At 34.0% G+C, this 17027-nt stretch overlaps 2 protein-coding genes and 1 non-coding gene across 6 annotated transcripts; 2 read left to right on the top strand and 1 right to left on the bottom strand.

Moving 5' to 3' along the window:
• Positions 1 to 299: 299 nt before the first annotated feature.
• Positions 300 to 5944, bottom strand: LOC140982716 (serine hydroxymethyltransferase 3, chloroplastic-like). Of its 3 annotated transcripts, XR_012176343.1 has the most exons (13): positions 5781 to 5944; positions 4899 to 5185; positions 3860 to 4055; positions 3586 to 3760; positions 3384 to 3501; positions 3189 to 3301; positions 2962 to 3084; positions 2661 to 2765; positions 2439 to 2525; positions 2254 to 2361; positions 1922 to 1994; positions 1299 to 1632; positions 300 to 1266 (listed from the first exon to the last, which is right to left on the bottom strand). XR_012176343.1 is itself a non-coding variant. In XM_073449375.1 (12 exons), the coding sequence occupies exons 2-12, from the start codon at positions 5092 to 5094 to the stop codon at positions 1358 to 1360; spliced, it is 1569 nt and encodes a 522-aa protein (XP_073305476.1). In that variant the 5' UTR covers positions 5095 to 5185; positions 5781 to 5944; the 3' UTR covers positions 300 to 1357. The 3 variants fall into 3 exon arrangements, 2 of the variants coding, with proteins under 2 accessions (XP_073305476.1, XP_073305477.1); XM_073449375.1 differs by having other exon boundaries at positions 300 to 1632; XM_073449376.1 differs by having other exon boundaries at positions 300 to 1632; positions 4902 to 5185; positions 5781 to 5943.
• LOC140983673 (small nucleolar RNA R24) lies at positions 687 to 780 on the top strand. Its single transcript, XR_012176466.1, has one exon. It is a non-coding gene; the product is annotated as a small nucleolar RNA R24 (small nucleolar RNA).
• A 5651-nt stretch (positions 5945 to 11595) lies between the features above and the next one.
• On the top strand, positions 11596 to 16935 carry LOC140983072 (uncharacterized). Of its 2 annotated transcripts, none has more exons than XM_073449970.1 (8): positions 11596 to 11753; positions 11838 to 11960; positions 12050 to 12341; positions 12444 to 12570; positions 13066 to 13402; positions 14990 to 15380; positions 16542 to 16619; positions 16799 to 16935. In XM_073449970.1, exons 5-8 carry the CDS (start codon positions 13077 to 13079, stop codon positions 16847 to 16849), a joined length of 846 nt encoding a protein of 281 aa, XP_073306071.1. In that variant the 5' UTR covers positions 11596 to 11753; positions 11838 to 11960; positions 12050 to 12341; positions 12444 to 12570; positions 13066 to 13076; the 3' UTR covers positions 16850 to 16935. The 2 variants fall into 2 exon arrangements, with proteins under 2 accessions (XP_073306071.1, XP_073306070.1); XM_073449969.1 differs by having other exon boundaries at positions 12444 to 12699.
• The last annotated feature ends 92 nt before the right edge of the window (positions 16936 to 17027 follow it).

Below are 17027 nucleotides of genomic sequence, written 5' to 3'. Positions count from 1 at the left end.
TCTTTGAGATCCAGACAACAAATTTATTTTAAAATCTGTTTCATTGGTTCTTCAAGATTGAACATTTTTCTAAAAATCTTGGTGGAAGCTCATATATTTTGTATGGGTCCTGATAAAAATAAATAAATTTATTCAAAATTCAATATTGTTATTTGTTTTCTAGATCGCATCGCATATTTTGGGATTTTCTGGAAACCCACTATCTTTCAGTTTAATTATACGAGAAAAATGTCTCAAAATTTCTATGTTTTTAAGATCCAAAATTGTTTCAAATATTGTCTGATCATAAAATAAACTGATAGATTTTTAGTGAGGTATCTTCAAGATTGTTTATTTTTCCAAATTCGTTTCGTTTTCAGTCGGCACTAAAGTCAGACAACGGGGGCTTCGTATCTATGAACAATGGCAAGCTACCTTTTGCACAGTGCCTAAAAATTGCTACTTATCACGAATGGAGGAAGTTTGATTCCTTCAAATTTGAAGTAGCTAAATCTACACCACCTTTTATTGAAATGCAGTGCATACGTGTATTTGTTCGACTTGCTTTTTGACGGCATGTTATTTGTTTCAATTCTCTTCTTGATTTGGAACAAGTCTAGTTTTGTTTTAGAGTCTGGTTGGATTCATGCCATCCATGTTTCGAGGCCGAACGGATTTAAGATTGTCGACATTTTTTATGTTATTTGTGTGCGGTGATGAGCAGCTAACATGTAAGAAGAGCCAACTTCGTGTTGGTTCCTTCAATGAAATCTTCTTGTTAACGCTTGGCTTCTGAGCATTCTATATTCGAGAGTTATCCATACCTGCTATTTGGCGACAGTGTGATGCTTAGGCCTCTCAAGAAAAGTCTATCCGTTCAGATACAAAGTTGTAACTTTTATCTTTATATTTTTCAGGATATCTTGTTATATCCTGGAAAATTAGTAAATATGAAGTCACTGTGTTATTTTTGTCGATAAAATTATGTGCAATAACGATTTTAAGTGGAATGGACAACCGGTGATGCAAATCATCAGAATGATGCTGTAATTATAATTGAATAATAATTCTTTTCGTTACTTGGTTCCAAATCATAAGAATGTGGTTGTAATTATAATTGAAGATTACTTTTTTATTTTTGGAAATTCAATTATAAATTTAACTACGTTCATATTTGTTTATTGATCAAACTGTTGCAATTATGATCCAGAAAATAATTACTCAAAATATACTAATTAGACCGCTGAAGGATTGAAAGGTGTAAACAGTGCTTCTCAGGATGTAGTACTTCTAAGAACCCGCTTCATCTTCTCACTAACACATTATAAAACAAAGCCAAGGGAAAAATGAAGTGTATGCATGCTTCAATTGTCCAGACTCATAGCCCAGGTAATGGGAATTGGCTTGTAAGTGCCTCCACTCGCTTTTGCAGATCCAATACCTTGTCGATCAGAGGAAAGGTTGGGGAAGTGACAAATTTCATAAAGTCTAGTAGTTTCGAGCCGCTGACAGATTTCTTGGCTTCTAAGGTGATTTGCACACCTTCATGGATATAATCTGCCACTGCTATGAATTCATTTTCACTGAAACCTCGGGTAGTCATTGCAGGTGAACCTATGCGTATCCCACCAGGCACTAGTGCACTTTTGTCACCTATAAATTTCAATAGTAAAAATGAGAGAAGCTAAAAGTTTCTGTGCAGAATACAAGCTCAGGCATCAAAATATTCGTGTTCTATTAAAATTTGATATAACATGTCTCTCTATGACAAGTTAACAACGTACTAATCTTTTGTATTTTCTTCTTAGCATCTTCTCATATGCTTTATATTTTTTATGCATGGATGGTGGTTTGTGTCAAAGCCCTCCTAAGATTCGGTAAATTTATATAAAATGGTCACAGGGCGTGGCGTATATGACAGAAAAGGATTTTGTACACTCACCGGGTACTGAATTTTTATTGAGGGTGATGGATGCCATATCGAGAATTTTCTCCACTCTAGCACCGTCTATCCCCTGCACACGGGAGAAGGGTTGATGTATTAGAACTTATGATAAATCATCCAAAGAAAATAGTCAATAAAATAACCAAAGATTACGAGTAGTTGATTTCAATTGTAGACACGGACAGGCAATTGAGTGCTAGTAGAACGAATTTAAGAATAATTTCAAGTATGGAAACACACACAATATCTCATCACTCGCCTTTTAATTATAGTTTTATTGTTCTGGGCTATATGAGAACAAGAAAGGTAAAAATAAGTCAGATGCTCACCAAGGGGCGGAGATCCACAAGGACCAAATGGTTATCACTCCCTCCAGAGACCAGTTTGTATCCCAACTCCATTAACCGGTCAGCAAGAGCTCTACAATTATTGACCACCTATCAGACGAATAGATGGCGTCAAAATAATCATACATGAAGAGATAACTAAAAAAATAAACTAAAACATCAAGAACCTTATTTTGATAAGCCTTGAACGCAGGTGATTTTGCGTGTTTTAAACAAACAGCAAGCCCCCCAATTGTGTGATTATGTGGACCTCCCTGTTCATGATAATAAACGGTTTGGTTAACCAAAAAACAAATTTAAATACGAGCAAATATGCAATAATCCCATAATGTTAATATTTACAGCATATTCAATACATTAATGACAAGCAAAGCACAGATTCCACAGACCTGTAGACCTGGAAAAACAGCATTGTTAATGGCAGATTCTAAATCAAAACCCAGAACAGGATCCTTCTTGAAAAAGATCATGCCTCCTCTAGGACCCCTCAGAGACTGAAAAGCACGTCAAGTTATGGTCACCAAAATGAAGAGAAATTTTTTTTATAAATTAAAGGATGACCCTGTTGCTGTCAAATTTGACAACAAAAAGAATACCACATTAATTCATTCTACTTCTCGTTGGCAGCAATCCAGGTGCTTTGTCCAAGTTTACATAACTAACTATATAGAGCAAATAATCATAGCGAACCTTGTGTGTTGTAGTAGTTACAATGTCACAGTAATCAAAAGGATTTGCGACGACAGAGGCAGCAACAAGTCCACTAATGTGAGCCATATCCATCATGAGAAAAGCACCAACAGAATCAGCGATCTGCATATCAAAAACTAATGGTTAGATGCTGAATATGATCGAAAACATGGATAATGCATGAATTAAGCATACATGAATACGGACGAGGTACATGTAAAACGAACCTTCCTCATGCAAGGATAGTCAAAATCTCTAGGATAAGCGCTAGCACCTGCAATTATAAGTTTTGGACGAAACAAAATAGCTGTTTTCTCAAGCATTTCATAATCAACGAGGCCTGCGCAAAGTTTAGTGTTAGTTATGGTTACAATTAATCTATGAAATCATGCTATTTAAACTTCATAACAAAATACCAAGACCTGTAGACTCATCAAGTCGATAGGGCATGGACTCAAAATAAATAGATGTGCCAGAAACTCGTCTCTTGGGAGTCATGAAACCATGTGACAAGTGTCCACCATGAGGCAAATCCAATCCCTGGAGTCACTCAAATCCCGATAAAATAAGAATAACTTCAAATGTTCCAACAGATTGATGCTGGAAGAAAGGATGGTATTTTACCATTATGCGATCATGTGGATTAAGAACTGCAGTGTAAACCTCAAAATTAGCAGGAGAACCTGACAATGGTTGAACATTTACACCCCATTTTTCCCCATCCAAACCAAATGCTGCAAGCGCCCTCGCTTGACAAAGAATCTCAAGTTCATCAATAAACTCGTTGCCACCATAATATCTAGACAAATAAACATAAATAAATCTCGCATTACAAATTGTAGTGATGTCCAGTGCTTAATATTGTATTGATGTCATTTTCCTTCATCCAAGCTATTACCTTTTACCAGGGAGTCCTTCTGAGTATTTATTAGTGAGGCAAGAACCAACAGCTTCCATCACTGCACGTGATGTAAAGTTCTCTGAAGCAATAAGTTCTAAGCTTCTAAATTGACGATTCTTCTCCCTGTCAATAATGGATCGAACTTCGGGATCTGCTTCACTCAAGCCATAGTCCACAAAGTTGCTCCCAGCACCTAATCAATCCATTTCACGATTAAGAAAACTCGCAACGTATAATGAATTATATGAAGGGAAAACAATGGAACTTTATGCCAACTCATTCGAGTTGCCAGGAGAATAAATATGAAAAGTATCAAGTTGCAATTTCTCTGAAAGGATCAAGCATTTCTCACTAAAAAATGGCAATAACAAAGAAAACACCAAAGCCTGAGGTCTTTGAATATAAAAACTTAAGACACAAAAATGTATAAAGACAATCATTAATCAAAACAATGCCAAATCTCCCATAAATATCAGCCAATCAATTGCCACCTCAGCTAGTTACACCCGTTGAAACTCAACCGGAGAACGTTGCAGACAGCAGTTACAAAAAAAATGAACTGGCTTGATAATTATCACGAGAATGTGTGGGGATGCTGCACAAATGGTGCCCCTCTCTTTTTAAAATGCCATACAGTGGGTTGTAATCTTTCATGATAATGGATTCATCATTGAATTTTAATGTTCTCATGTCAGTAAAAGTATAAACATGCAAGAATTTATGCCTTTAAATCAAACAACAAAAAGTCATGCTTATCCAAATTCAAGGAACTGAAAGCACGTGACACTCAGGTCTCACCCAGGACAACATTAAGTTTGACGGAAAATATCAAACAAGACAAGATTCTGGGCCAAGAACCAAAGCAGACATTTATTAACATTTACAAAAAAGAACCACAGATCGATGCAAAGGAAAATTTGGTAACACACACAAAACTTGAAGACTTAAAGATAAATCTTTTATGCAGTAAGGAAGAATGTGAAAATATTCGATGGTTTTTCCATGTTTGAACTACGATTTGACTTATATTGTTTACCACCTTCAATTTCAGAGATAGGAACAGACACAGAAGAGGCTGGCTTCCCAGTAACTAAGCTTGCTTCCAATGGAGACGACCTACATGGCCTCATTGAACTCAATTTCACATAATTTGAGCCCCCATTGGTGCCAAGCAATTTAGAAGGAAATGTTGATCCCTGTGTCCAAACAGTTTGTTGAATAGAGCTCGTCATTGCAGATCCACCACAAGCCAGTATGCTCTCTCTCTCTCCGGACTCTGATGCTATACTTTCAGTTTACTTGTATTAAAACAAGATCTTCTGCCTGACCGGTAGAAATCAAGAAAATTAGCTTGAAACAAATTTTAGATACAGGCACCTGATGCTTGGTATGCAGGGTATGACAGACATTTAACCCATTAACAAAAAAAATCAAAGGATAGTTATCAAACTGCCTTTTGTATAAGTTCCATTATACAGAAGTAACGTAGCCAAATCCGCCAAAAGTTAATCAGCTTATTCATACAAAAATTTATCACGACAATATACATAAATTCAACAAGTTCAACCGGACTTCATGATCCTAACATCATTAACCAGCTCAAAGAAACATCATAAATCCCCAACCAATCCAACAATCTATGTTTCTGTACATGAAGCTTTATTCGTTCCACCAAATCCACAAACACAAACCAACCAAAACTCAACATATGCAACTTCCTTTCCTGAGACACTCCATCCAACCTTCGCAGAACACAATACGACGAAATCCCACAATCGAAAAACAACTCAACGTTGGAAAGAAAGAAAAAAGAGTTAAATTTGACCATGTTGAATAATCCTTCAGAAATTAGCCCGTCCTCTAGCTCAAAGCACATATAAAACAGCGAACCAAAACCAAACAGTACAGAAAAACTCACTCTTATCCTGTTTATTCTTCCGTATGAACTGAAATTTCCGGAATAATTATTTTCTGTTGGTGTTTTGGTTTTCTTGTCAAATGAACATTTCTGTAGGCATCTTTTTACACAAGAGGAGAGTGAAGGTCGAAAACCTAGCTCAGTTCAAAGCCCGCGCCTCGCCGTCAGCAACTTTATATATAGTTTTAAATTTAATTTTATTTTATCGTATTTTTAGATTATATGAGTTAAAAAATTATTAATATAAAAAAANTTCAATATTCAAATATTCAATATTAAAATATTAATTTTCAACAAATTTCAATATAAAAAATTTTCATATTTAATACAATTGCATAAATATTCAACTATGTGCATATGGACATTAGTTACACTTCTAATTTTTAATTCTATAGGGCAGAATAAAAATCCGGTTAACCAGTATAGAGTCTGATTGATCTATATTTATGAGATGGTCGATCTGATTAATAAAAATTAATATTTTAAATGTAAAATAAAATAATTTTTTTGACTATTCATCTCACAAAGTTTATTTTTAGATGATCTCGTATAAATTTTTGTCATCTATTATTTATTATAAAGGCTTTGATATATTAGATTTAACTCATTTTTTTCCCCAAAATTTTTCATATTTTCATAGGGCCCAAATACAATCATTATATAAGGATAATGAATCTAAATTTTTTTTAATGTAACATTAAATTTTTTCAAAAACTACTGTGTTTTCTGATTTTATAAAGCATAAAAAGTTAAAGAATTCAATATATGATATTATCTGGCATCCATAATTAATAAATATATTATTCGGAAAATAAAAATCAGTCAAAGTATCGTCCAATACAACTTTCAAAACACAAAAAGAAAAAAAAAACAGTTACATTACATTTACTAATTACTTGTTTGATAATTAAATGTGCATGATGTTTATAAAAAAAAATTCACAAAAACTCATGTAAGACGGTTTTATGAGTCAAGCTTGTGAAACATGTATTCTATTATGTCATCCATGAAAAGATATTATTTTTTATTCTAAAAGTAATTTTTTATTATAAATGTAGACAAAGTTGACATGTCTCACGAATAAAATTATGTCACAAAAGATCTACTCAAAATATTTTATGACTAATTTATTCAAATATTATTAACTTTTTAACCATTAATGATTAAAGTTAAACATAATATATCCCAATTTTTTACCAATTCAAAAGTATGCATAAGAATATAATAAATTCAATAATAGATTTTGATCAGGCTACGGATTTATTTTCTAAAAAAATGACTGGATTCCGTTGTAATTTTCAATCTGAACAATTATATACCTTATTTCTTCTTTTTTTTTTTACAGAGATTTCTTTTTAGATATTGTTTATTGAGTGGGTCTCATGTGAGACCGTCTCACGGATCTTAATCTGTGAGACGGGTCAACCCTACTCATATTCACAATAAAAATAATACTCTTAGCATAAAAAGTAATACTTTTTCATGGATGACCCAAATAAGAGATCCGTCTCACAAGTACAATCCGTGAGACCGTCTCACACAAGTTTTTGTCTTGTTTATTTGATATTTTGTATTAATATACATTATTTGTAATTTAACATATCTGGTATAACTTTTACTGTTTTAATTATAAAACATCGTACAAGATATATATTTATTTTTTTACTCATCAAAAATATTTTTAGCTCTAGCCCTGGCATTGATTTAGATTTTTTTAAATAAATTAAAAAAAAAATTAATGAATCTTTCACAAAAAATAAAATCATAGCAAATAGTTAATAGTCCGTTTGGTTAAAGAAGATCACATGTTAAAAATGTTTTTAAATAATAAAATTTCTTTTATTAAAAAATTTAATTTTTGGGTACAAAAGAAGTTTAAAAATATACTTAAAAAAAGTTTTTTTAAACTGAATTTTATTTATTTATTTTAACTTATAATTTTTTTAAAAAAATTATAAGAAAATACATTTTAATATTTATCCAAACCCAAAACGTCTTCTTTTTTTTTTTAAACAATAACACTGATGAAATTATTTAGGTTTTTTTTAAGCTATAAATTTTATATCCAAACTCAATCTAAATCTGATAGTTAATAGTTTGGCATATTACGCTTTCTACTTCATTCAAAAAATTTTAAATTTAAACACGTGCTGTTTAAATAACATCCACTAAAATAATCATAGTTTTATTATTTAATTATACAAATATTTATTAAAAAATGAAATATGAAATTCAATAATCATCACCTTCAAATTTGATCTATAAATTTTATTTTATTGTTTTAGATAACTTAATTAAAGTAACCACTTATACTTTTATTGAATTTAACTAAATTTAATTTTGTTTAATCAAGAAATAACATTAATTAAAGAGTCACCAAAAGATAAATCCAAAATGAACGAAGGAAAATGGGAAGTTGGTGAAAAATCCTCAATCAAGATATTTTTTTGGATTCACTCCCTACCCACAAAATTGTGGTACTATGTCATACAAAATGTGGTACACTTCATATGGAAATGTGGTACTAAAAAAGTACCCAAGAATTGAACACAAAAAAAATCGACGGCTGGGAATTGAAGGCCAATTTTCCGAAGGAAAAACACATTCGATACAAAAAAAAATGATAAATTATCTGACACACACCACAACAATCAATACAATGAGTTACCAAATTAGCAGTGTGGCTAACATGTGTTAATGATTGGATATTGATTAAAACAAGGAGATATTGAATCTCATCAGATTCACGGTTCACCGATGCCGAAGTCACTGCTTTGACGGCAAGGGATGAATATCTCTGTCACACCTTTTCTCTATTCTTATCATAATTACCATAATCAAAATAGGGTTTGAATGATATAACTATAGTATGAAGCAAATCAAACAAGGGGCATCAATTTGACGGTTTATAAAATTTTTGACATGGTGTCCCTACTTTTTTTTAAACAAAAAACTCAAGCAATGCCATATATACAACAACATCAACTATATTTTCATACGCAGCCATGCACCATATGGTTATACAAATACATATTCATAAACTTCGTAAAACTTGTTCAAATCCTGACATATTTTAGTACAATACATATGCGGAAGCTATACAATAATAAGTCCCGGTTCTTGCCGAGGTGAGGCACGTCACAAACATCCATTGGCGAACCGGCATCCTATGTTTCTTCACTACCTGATCCTGTAATACATGAGCTACGTGAGTTTATAAAACTCAATAAGTTGACACTTGTACGTATCAATATGCGTCGAAGGAACATACATATCAAGTCGTGACAACAATGAATCTTTAAACCATATCATATCATAGCATATATTCATGTTCATTTTTGTACTTGAGCCTCATTAGTTGACCTGTACTACCATGCTTGTTTTATTATATAGTTACTACTGTGTTGGACGTCAGAGAGCAACCTTTGGCATCCCCACGCCCCATGAACATATATTGGCCAATAGGTTGGTGGACTTAAAACCACCCATGATGTCAACAAGCCCTATATCATGTAAAAATCAATCATTTTCTTTTCATATTCATGTTCATGTTCATAACATAGCACCCATCATCAATATTTATGAGTTTCTTATATATTTAATGCATAACAATTGAATATGATGCTATATTTTCATCAATAAGATACTAACAATGTACATATAGCAATAATCAATGGGAAGTATTTGAAATCATAACATTACTCATGTATTACTTTAAGAACATGTCAACTTACTGTCCAAGTGTACGAATACTGGTTTGAGACGATGTTCTCGCTTCTATACTGTCAAATACATCAATAAACCAATCACTATGTGTATACTAGGTGAAAATCACTCTTTTATTGCCCTATACATGTATAACAAACAAAAGAGAAGAAAACTTACACCCTTAGAAAGTTCTTGTGATGGAAAACTTAATTCTAACTTCAAAATGATGAAAAGAATGAAGAAGAAAGCATTTGGAGGAAGTTTTCTAGGTTTTCTTTTGAGTTTATGCTGTTAGAGAAGGTGAGAATGGTGGAAAGTGCTTAGAAAAGTCGATACTTATCTTTTTATACATCAGGNAGTCCCGGTTCTTGTCGAGGTGAGGCACGTCACAAGCATCCATTGGCGAACCGGCATCCTATGTTTCTTCACTACCTGATCCTGTAATACATGAGCTACGTGAGTTTATAAAACTCAATAAGTTGACACTTGTAAGTATCAATATGCGTCGAAGGAACATACATATCAAGTCGTGACAACAATGAATCTTTAAACCATGTCATATCATAGCATATATTCATGATCATTTTTGTACTTGAGCCTCATTAGTTGACCTGTACTACCATGCTTGCTTTATTATATAGCTACTACTGTGTTGGACGTCAGGGAGTAACCTTTGGCATCCCCATGCCCCATGAACATATATTGGCCAATAGGTTTGTGGACTTAAAACCACCCATGATGTCAACAAGCCCTATATCATGTAAAAATCAATCCTTTTCTNGAGCTACCGAAAAGAAGATTCACCTTCGTGGTATGAGTAGTACATATCAAATATTTTAAGCCCTCTTCAACTGTACAGTCCATTACATTGAACAGTCTCGGAATCTCCCTCCTTCCGGTGTAAGATCGGTTCATTCATGTTCCCTCCGCCTAGAAGCCTGCCAGGAGCCGCTCATTGTCCGTGCAACCTCATGGCACCGGCGATCACCCCCCGCCCTCTTCGGCCCCGGGCCTTACAAGGAAGCGCCCGGGCGGACGTCTTTTACCGCCCAGGCGGACATTTACATCGGCCCGGGCGCGCAAGTTTCGGCTCTGCACACTGTTTCATCACAAATCGCTCCAAAAACGTTTCTTCCTTTCATAATCTGAAAAATTGGTAAACATAAAAGTTGTAGCCCTATATCTTGGCTTGAATCTCCAACCAGTTTCATGTCATTTGGAGATCTGAGGAAAAAGTTATGCTTATTCTCCCAACATGTGTCAGTGAAGGAATGACGATACACACAACACACTTCGGGGCACTTTTGGCTTGTCTTCCACAATGATTTGAACAAAATCCAAAAAATGAAAGTTGTAGCATTATATCTTAGCTTTCGAATGGTTGTAGCCTCACACAATTTGGATAAATATTCTAATCATTGTGCTAAAATCCGTAAAAACTACCATATTTTCATCTCATTTCCTACCAATTTCATTACACTACTTCTACCTATACATCTTACTATCACTATTTAGACACATATTCATTCTCAATACATAATGGACAATCTAGAAATCATATTCCATATCAATATCGATACCTCAATCAACATGTAAAATATAATGAGCTAAATAATTACATATTACATGACATAAACATATTATTATCATTTGTACGAGTAACCGAGCATTACAAGCTCATAACACAAAAACTTTATAAAACTTAACATTAATCGCTAAAATAAAGCCAATATAAATAGCAAAGAGCTCGACAGAATATACAGATCCTGGGTGTCGAATACCTCAATTTAATTCACAGGTCGAAGATACTCAAAATGATCTTGAAACCGAAACAACCATTCACATTGTCAAAACAATGAAACATGCATCTACTAAGTTTAATTTTTTTTATAAAGCAAAGCGTTTGTATTACCTTACAGCAGTATAGATTCCATCTACTAAATTAACGTCGTTACGGAACATCCAGTCTACAAGTGGGGCCCACTAACGGCGTCTCAAACAGTTTTCGGAGAAGCAATCCAGGCCGTTAATATATTCTCAACGGTCGTAGATTGAGTTGGAGGTGGAAGTGTACACGAGAGGGTATAAAAATTGTTGTTGGGATGTAGAAAGAAGAGTAATTTCATATTTTCTTTCCATACTTCAAAAGAAGAACAATAGAGCGTCTCTCTCAAATTTCTACTCTTTTTTCAGATTTTTTTTAGAAATTTGTTAAAATGGAAAACTTTGGTGTGTAAAATGCAGTGAATTCATTGTTTTCAGAAGGTGGTCTTTGTTTTCTGTTTTTGAGTTTTCTGAAGATATATCTCGGATTTAACATGTAATATGTCTGTGTATTATGAATCACAGGTGCATTTGCAAGCGATTTGGATTCGTTTTCAAGTGGGCGTTGACGATTGGTTAATTTTACTGGCTATGAAAGACGCTGAAGAACTATTGTATTTCGCGAAGGAAATTTGAATGCAGAGCTTTGTAATCATCGTTGTGTTTCCATTTCTGCGGTTCTTATTGTGTTTTCTTCGCGATTAACGCGTTTCTTTTCTGTAATTTTTGCTTTACAGGTTCATCTGTGTAGATTTGATGTCAGTTTCTTGTCTGTAGATATCGGAATCGAATACAAAATCCGTAGATCGAAGCTCAGTTTTGTTGTTTTTACATGTTGAAATTGCTGTGGAAGATTGAAATCGAGGCTTGGATCTGTTGAGTGACTGGTTGAATTGTCGTATCCGTGAGTTGACAGAGCCTGAAGGGATAAACCAGCGGAAGCTGATATAGATTCGAGTTACATGATATCAATGAATCTTGCTTGATGTTTTTTTCTGTGAGAAAATTATCAGTAAAATTGTCGCCAAAGTAAGAGGAAACAAGTTATATAAATCTTCATTTCAGAAAACATCTGAAAATATGGTTGAATTTGATCTGTTTCTCACAAATATTTATATTCTGTAAATGCAGATTCGGAGCAATCGGTTTCGGTGTTGATTCTCGGAGCTTATTATTAGCAATTTCGTCAAAAACTTCCATTGAGAGAGGAAAAGAATAGAGTTCTCATACAGTCCCGTGTTTTAATTGAGACCCCCAGGTAATGCTATGGTGATGGGATTCGGTGACTTGCTCGCTCATCTCTGCCTTTCTACCTCCGAATCGCTTCGATTTCATCTTCTCCTACCTCTCAATCTGGAGATTTCGTCTTATCCGATTCACAATCTTGGTAATTTTGTGTGTTTTGAGCGATCTCTACTGCCTTGATTTGAGATATTTGCTGAAAATCCAATCTCCTTTTCTTCATAATTTTCAACGCTCCTTTTCATTTGGATATTACAGAATTTTGCTTAGTTTCCTGTCAATTTCTTCAGAACCATCAGAAAACCAAACCAGAGTTCTAAAGAAAAATCAAAATCTATTTCCCTCTGTTGGCCAATATACATGACCAAAGCTCAGCTTACAGAGCGATTCTTACCAATTTGTTCATCTCTTTTCGACTGAATCCTGCATTATTTTCCTTGGAGGAACTGTTAAATATACTCACAATTAGCAAACAGAATCTGAACGCAAATGTGATTGGATTGTTGAACAGGTGGGTGCAATATGGAGAGCAACAATGGCCAATCGACCAATAATAGAGATGGGCCACTATTACTGAGATCCGAGCCCAAGTCAACCTCTACGACGTCGTCTGAGTTCGTGCTGCAGTGGGGCAATAGGAAAAGGCTGCGCTGCATGAAGATCCAAACCAACAAGGAATCAAGCTCCGGATCCGGTCGACCCATGACCCGGGTCAATCGTCGGGTAATAAAATCAGACACAAACAAGGATCCGAATTGGCTTCAGCAGATAAACGCAGAAAAGGTTCATGTGAATGTGAATCTCCGTCAACGTCCGCAATCGCCGTCACCATCACATCGAATTTTGAGGTGATCTTTCTACTTTTTGTGTGTTTTCTTTGGGGGTGTTTAATATATCTGAGATTTTTTTTTTTTTTTAAAAAAGAAGAGTTTTCTAACTGTTAAAATAAATTTTTTTACACTAACAATAATTTTTTTCCGATTTTTTTAGAAAAATAACAATGTCAGTATGTTATTTTTATTTATTAAAATTTCGTAAATATATTTTACTTTTCAATATGTTTTTACAAAATCAATTTTGAGAAGATAGATAATCTTAGGAATAAATTGTAATGGGAGCGCAGCAATGGCATCTTTCATCAAATTAATAATGACAAATACTTGTGTGAGACGGTCTCACGAATCGTATTTTATGATACAAATTTCTTATTTGGATCATAAACAAATAAGGGTGTTTGTCTTGTTTTAGGGGAAGACTGGAAGAGCTCTGGAAAAATATTTAGGAAAAATATTGTTTATTTGGTTCCACTTTGAGAAAATTAAATTATTTTCAAATCATATCAAATACGGTTGGATACAATTATTTTAAAATTTAGAATAATATAGTTTGCGTACAATAGTATAAAAGTTTTTTGTTTTTGTTTTTTTTTTTAAATCAATAATATAATTTTATTTATTTATTTGGGGACCTCGTCCTTAGATAAAACGTTATTTAAAACCGTATAAAACGTACTGGTGGCAAAGAAAATTCCGTTAATAGTAATGACTATGCTGAGGTATGTAAAATTTGTTTTAAGAAATGAAAAAAAATAGTAATACAGTATTTATTTTTATTTTATTTTTTTGAAATCGTTATTATTTTTTATTTTTTGTTGAGGATATAGTTATTTTGTTTTTGGTATAAAAAAAAATGCAAACAAAAACAAATTAGGCATTAATCCAATATTTTATCTGGCAACGGTTGATAATGGAAACTTTGGAAAGTGGGCCGCCATTTGTCCTTTGATCCCTTCCTTTTTCATGAATGAATGAATGAATTTGTTGATTACTAATATGAATATGATGATGTTTCGATTAGGACACGTATACTCTTCAGACATATTTCGATCCAAAGGCCCAAATTTTCTTCGACGAAACTATGTTATAATCCTTGAAATTTCTCCCCACTGCACTTTTGCTTTTAGGCTTTAGAGTTCGGTCTCAAATTTCTTGAATCCTTGACCCTTCTAAAAATAAAAGCCGACCCGAATCTGAGCCACATCCTCTCTTAACAGCTCTCCTTTTTCTACGCCAAACCTTGTGATCTGCAACTACCCCGCAAGGTTATTCCTGTAATTTCACCTTCACTCATTATTTTTCTTTAGTTTTTATCTGACCAGATTTTGGGTTGTAAATTGTTTCGGTAATTGATTTGTATGTGCGGAATGTAATGTCTAGTGTTTTTTTTACATATCATGATGTGATGGTTTGCCGAGAAATTTTACTTGAGATTTCATATGTTTTGGAGCAAAATTCTAAATCTATTCCTTAAATTATAAATTGTTTTTAAATTTTGGTAACTTCATAATATATGTCAATTTTTCTCGTGCCCACTCCACTTGAATGGGGGATGCATGTCGTTCTAACTTGTAATTTCTTATTTTCTTTTTCCTCTAGGAATTCAGAGAGTTGGATTGGGATGAGGGGACATAGCAATGGTGTGAAGGGATTGGCTTCACCGGATAGATGTGGTGATAAGATCAAAGCTAGTAGCAATACCAACACTCACAATAAAAAGAACAGCAATATTAATGGTAGTCATCAAAATGACCACCACCAGCAGCAGGGCGGTGGCGGAAGTCGTGGTTCTGGGTCATCGGAGACAACCCATGAAGGGAAGAAAGGTGGGCCTTTGTCAGGTAACGAGGCTATCCCCGTAGTGTGGCCGCCTAAGTTTGTGATCGCGTTGACAAATAAGGAGAAAGAAGAGGATTTCATGGCAATTAAAGGCTCCAAACTTCCTCAAAGGCCAAAGAAACGAGCCAAGTTAATTCAGCGCACAGTCAATGTTAGTTTTATTACTCCCCTCTTTTTTCTATTTGCGAACTAGTTACTTGCATTGTGCTGAAATTATGGGGATTGCTTCACTCTTTCATGGATGATTTTGCTTGTTTTTTTTTCTTTTTCCAATTATTCACGACTAGTTAGGTAGACTTTGTTTACTTCAACTCTTCCTCTCATTTTGGATTTTTTGTGAGTGCGTTTTTCATATTTACTTCTCTCTTCAGAAAACAGGACTACAAGTTTTCTATTTCTATCTCTGCGATCAGAAACGATGATATATATGCAAATCGATACAAACTTTATCGAGTCTATAGATGGATTCAGCCATTGAAAGGCAACTATTTTTGTTCGTGCCTTTCACTTGAATCTCGAAATGCTACTTCCTACCAAATGACAGCTGATTAAAATGAAACTATAAAAAGGCATGTTGGGTTGGTGAAGCCAAAAATTGCGAGGTGGTATTTGGACTATCATGTCCTTTGTCGGATCCAATTTTTTTTTGTTCTGGCAAGCTGAAAAATTGTATGTAAAATATCAATCTTTTTTCCCTGCTGGTCCTACCAGTAATTACCCTTTTGTCGTTTCTAAAAGCCATCGTTGATTATATTTCTGAATTGTCATCTACTCTACGAGTCTTTGCTATTTTCATTTATTTTATTGTGGAGGGAATATGCTTTTGTCAATTATTGATTTTGGTGGGCCTTATTTTCCTTGTTTGGCGCCACTTGTGTATATAAACATATATTATTGGATGGATGACCCACTCTGCCTCACCACGTACTCAAGATAACACAGCACTAAAGGTTCAAGCGTCAATTTCTATGTTTCGATCATTAGTGGTTCATGATATTTCATTACCATCTAATGTCGACAACATTCGATCAATTTCATGTATAATATTTTATTCATTTAAGTTTAGATACATCTCTTACTTTATTGCTGAGTGTTCTTTGAAGAAACTTGTTATTCAAATGCGTAAAACATGAAAAAAATCATTACCAGGAACCTATAATTTAGAGTTTAGAGTGTGGTCAATGCTTTTTTGACAGTGAATTCCATCTTTGAAGATCCTGCGTTTGAAATTATGGCATTTACTAAAATACTCGAAATAGGAAAGAAACAGTATTATCCCGGTCTGATTCTGAATCTTTGATTGCAATTGCAGTTGGTATGCCCGGGTTCATGGCTATGCGATCTAACTCTTGAGCGATACGAGGTTCGAGAGAAGAAAGTTTGTAAGAAGGTACTCTCTGTTTCTCCATGATCCTTTTTTCTTCATCTAAAGCAAGGAGGATAATCTAAATACTCGAATTCATGATCATCAGTAGTCACATAACAAAGTTGACCAACAGTACAAATTGTATTTTCTTTCTTTTTTTTTTTAAAAATTTCTTTATAGTGACATCACTTCACCATTTTCAGAGACCAAGAGGCTTGAAGGCTATGGGCAACATGGAATCAGACTCGGAGTAAAGGAATGTTACGGAATCGTAAAAATGTAATCTTTGAAAATGTGTACACTTTTTCGCAAATCAATGGACGGTTCAATTAGACACTTTGCTTTACAATTCGCTTCAGGATTAGGGAGCTACAGCGGCGCTATAGAATAATGCTATTGGCTATTGCCTTGGCGTAATTTTTTCCTTTTTTC

Source organism: Primulina huaijiensis, chromosome 8 (genome assembly GCF_012295235.1).
Source record: "Primulina huaijiensis isolate GDHJ02 chromosome 8, ASM1229523v2, whole genome shotgun sequence".
NCBI classification, from domain to species: domain Eukaryota; kingdom Viridiplantae; phylum Streptophyta; class Magnoliopsida; order Lamiales; family Gesneriaceae; genus Primulina; species Primulina huaijiensis.
This window is presented reverse-complemented; position numbering and strand designations above follow the sequence as displayed.

What these genes read in the sequence shown, in the direction of transcription:
- LOC140982716 (XM_073449375.1), bottom strand. Translation starts at nt 5,094, where the DNA reads ATGACGAGCTCTATTCAACAAACTGTTTGGACACAGGGATCAACATTT. An exon ending in TATCTCTGAAATTGAAGGTG is followed by an intron (nt 4,056 to 4,898) that starts GTAAACAATATA and finishes TGGATTGATTAG; the next exon opens with GTGCTGGGAGCAACTTTGTG. An exon ending in GAAGGACTCCCTGGTAAAAG is followed by an intron (nt 3,761 to 3,859) that starts GTAATAGCTTGG and finishes TTATTTGTCTAG; the next exon opens with ATATTATGGTGGCAACGAGT.
- LOC140983072 (XM_073449969.1), top strand. Translation starts at nt 12,579, where the DNA reads ATGGTGATGGGATTCGGTGACTTGCTCGCTCATCTCTGCCTTTCTACC. An exon ending in TTATCCGATTCACAATCTTG is followed by an intron (nt 12,700 to 13,065) that starts GTAATTTTGTGT and finishes ATTGTTGAACAG; the next exon opens with GTGGGTGCAATATGGAGAGC. An exon ending in TAATTCAGCGCACAGTCAAT is followed by an intron (nt 15,381 to 16,541) that starts GTTAGTTTTATT and finishes TTGCAATTGCAG; the next exon opens with TTGGTATGCCCGGGTTCATG.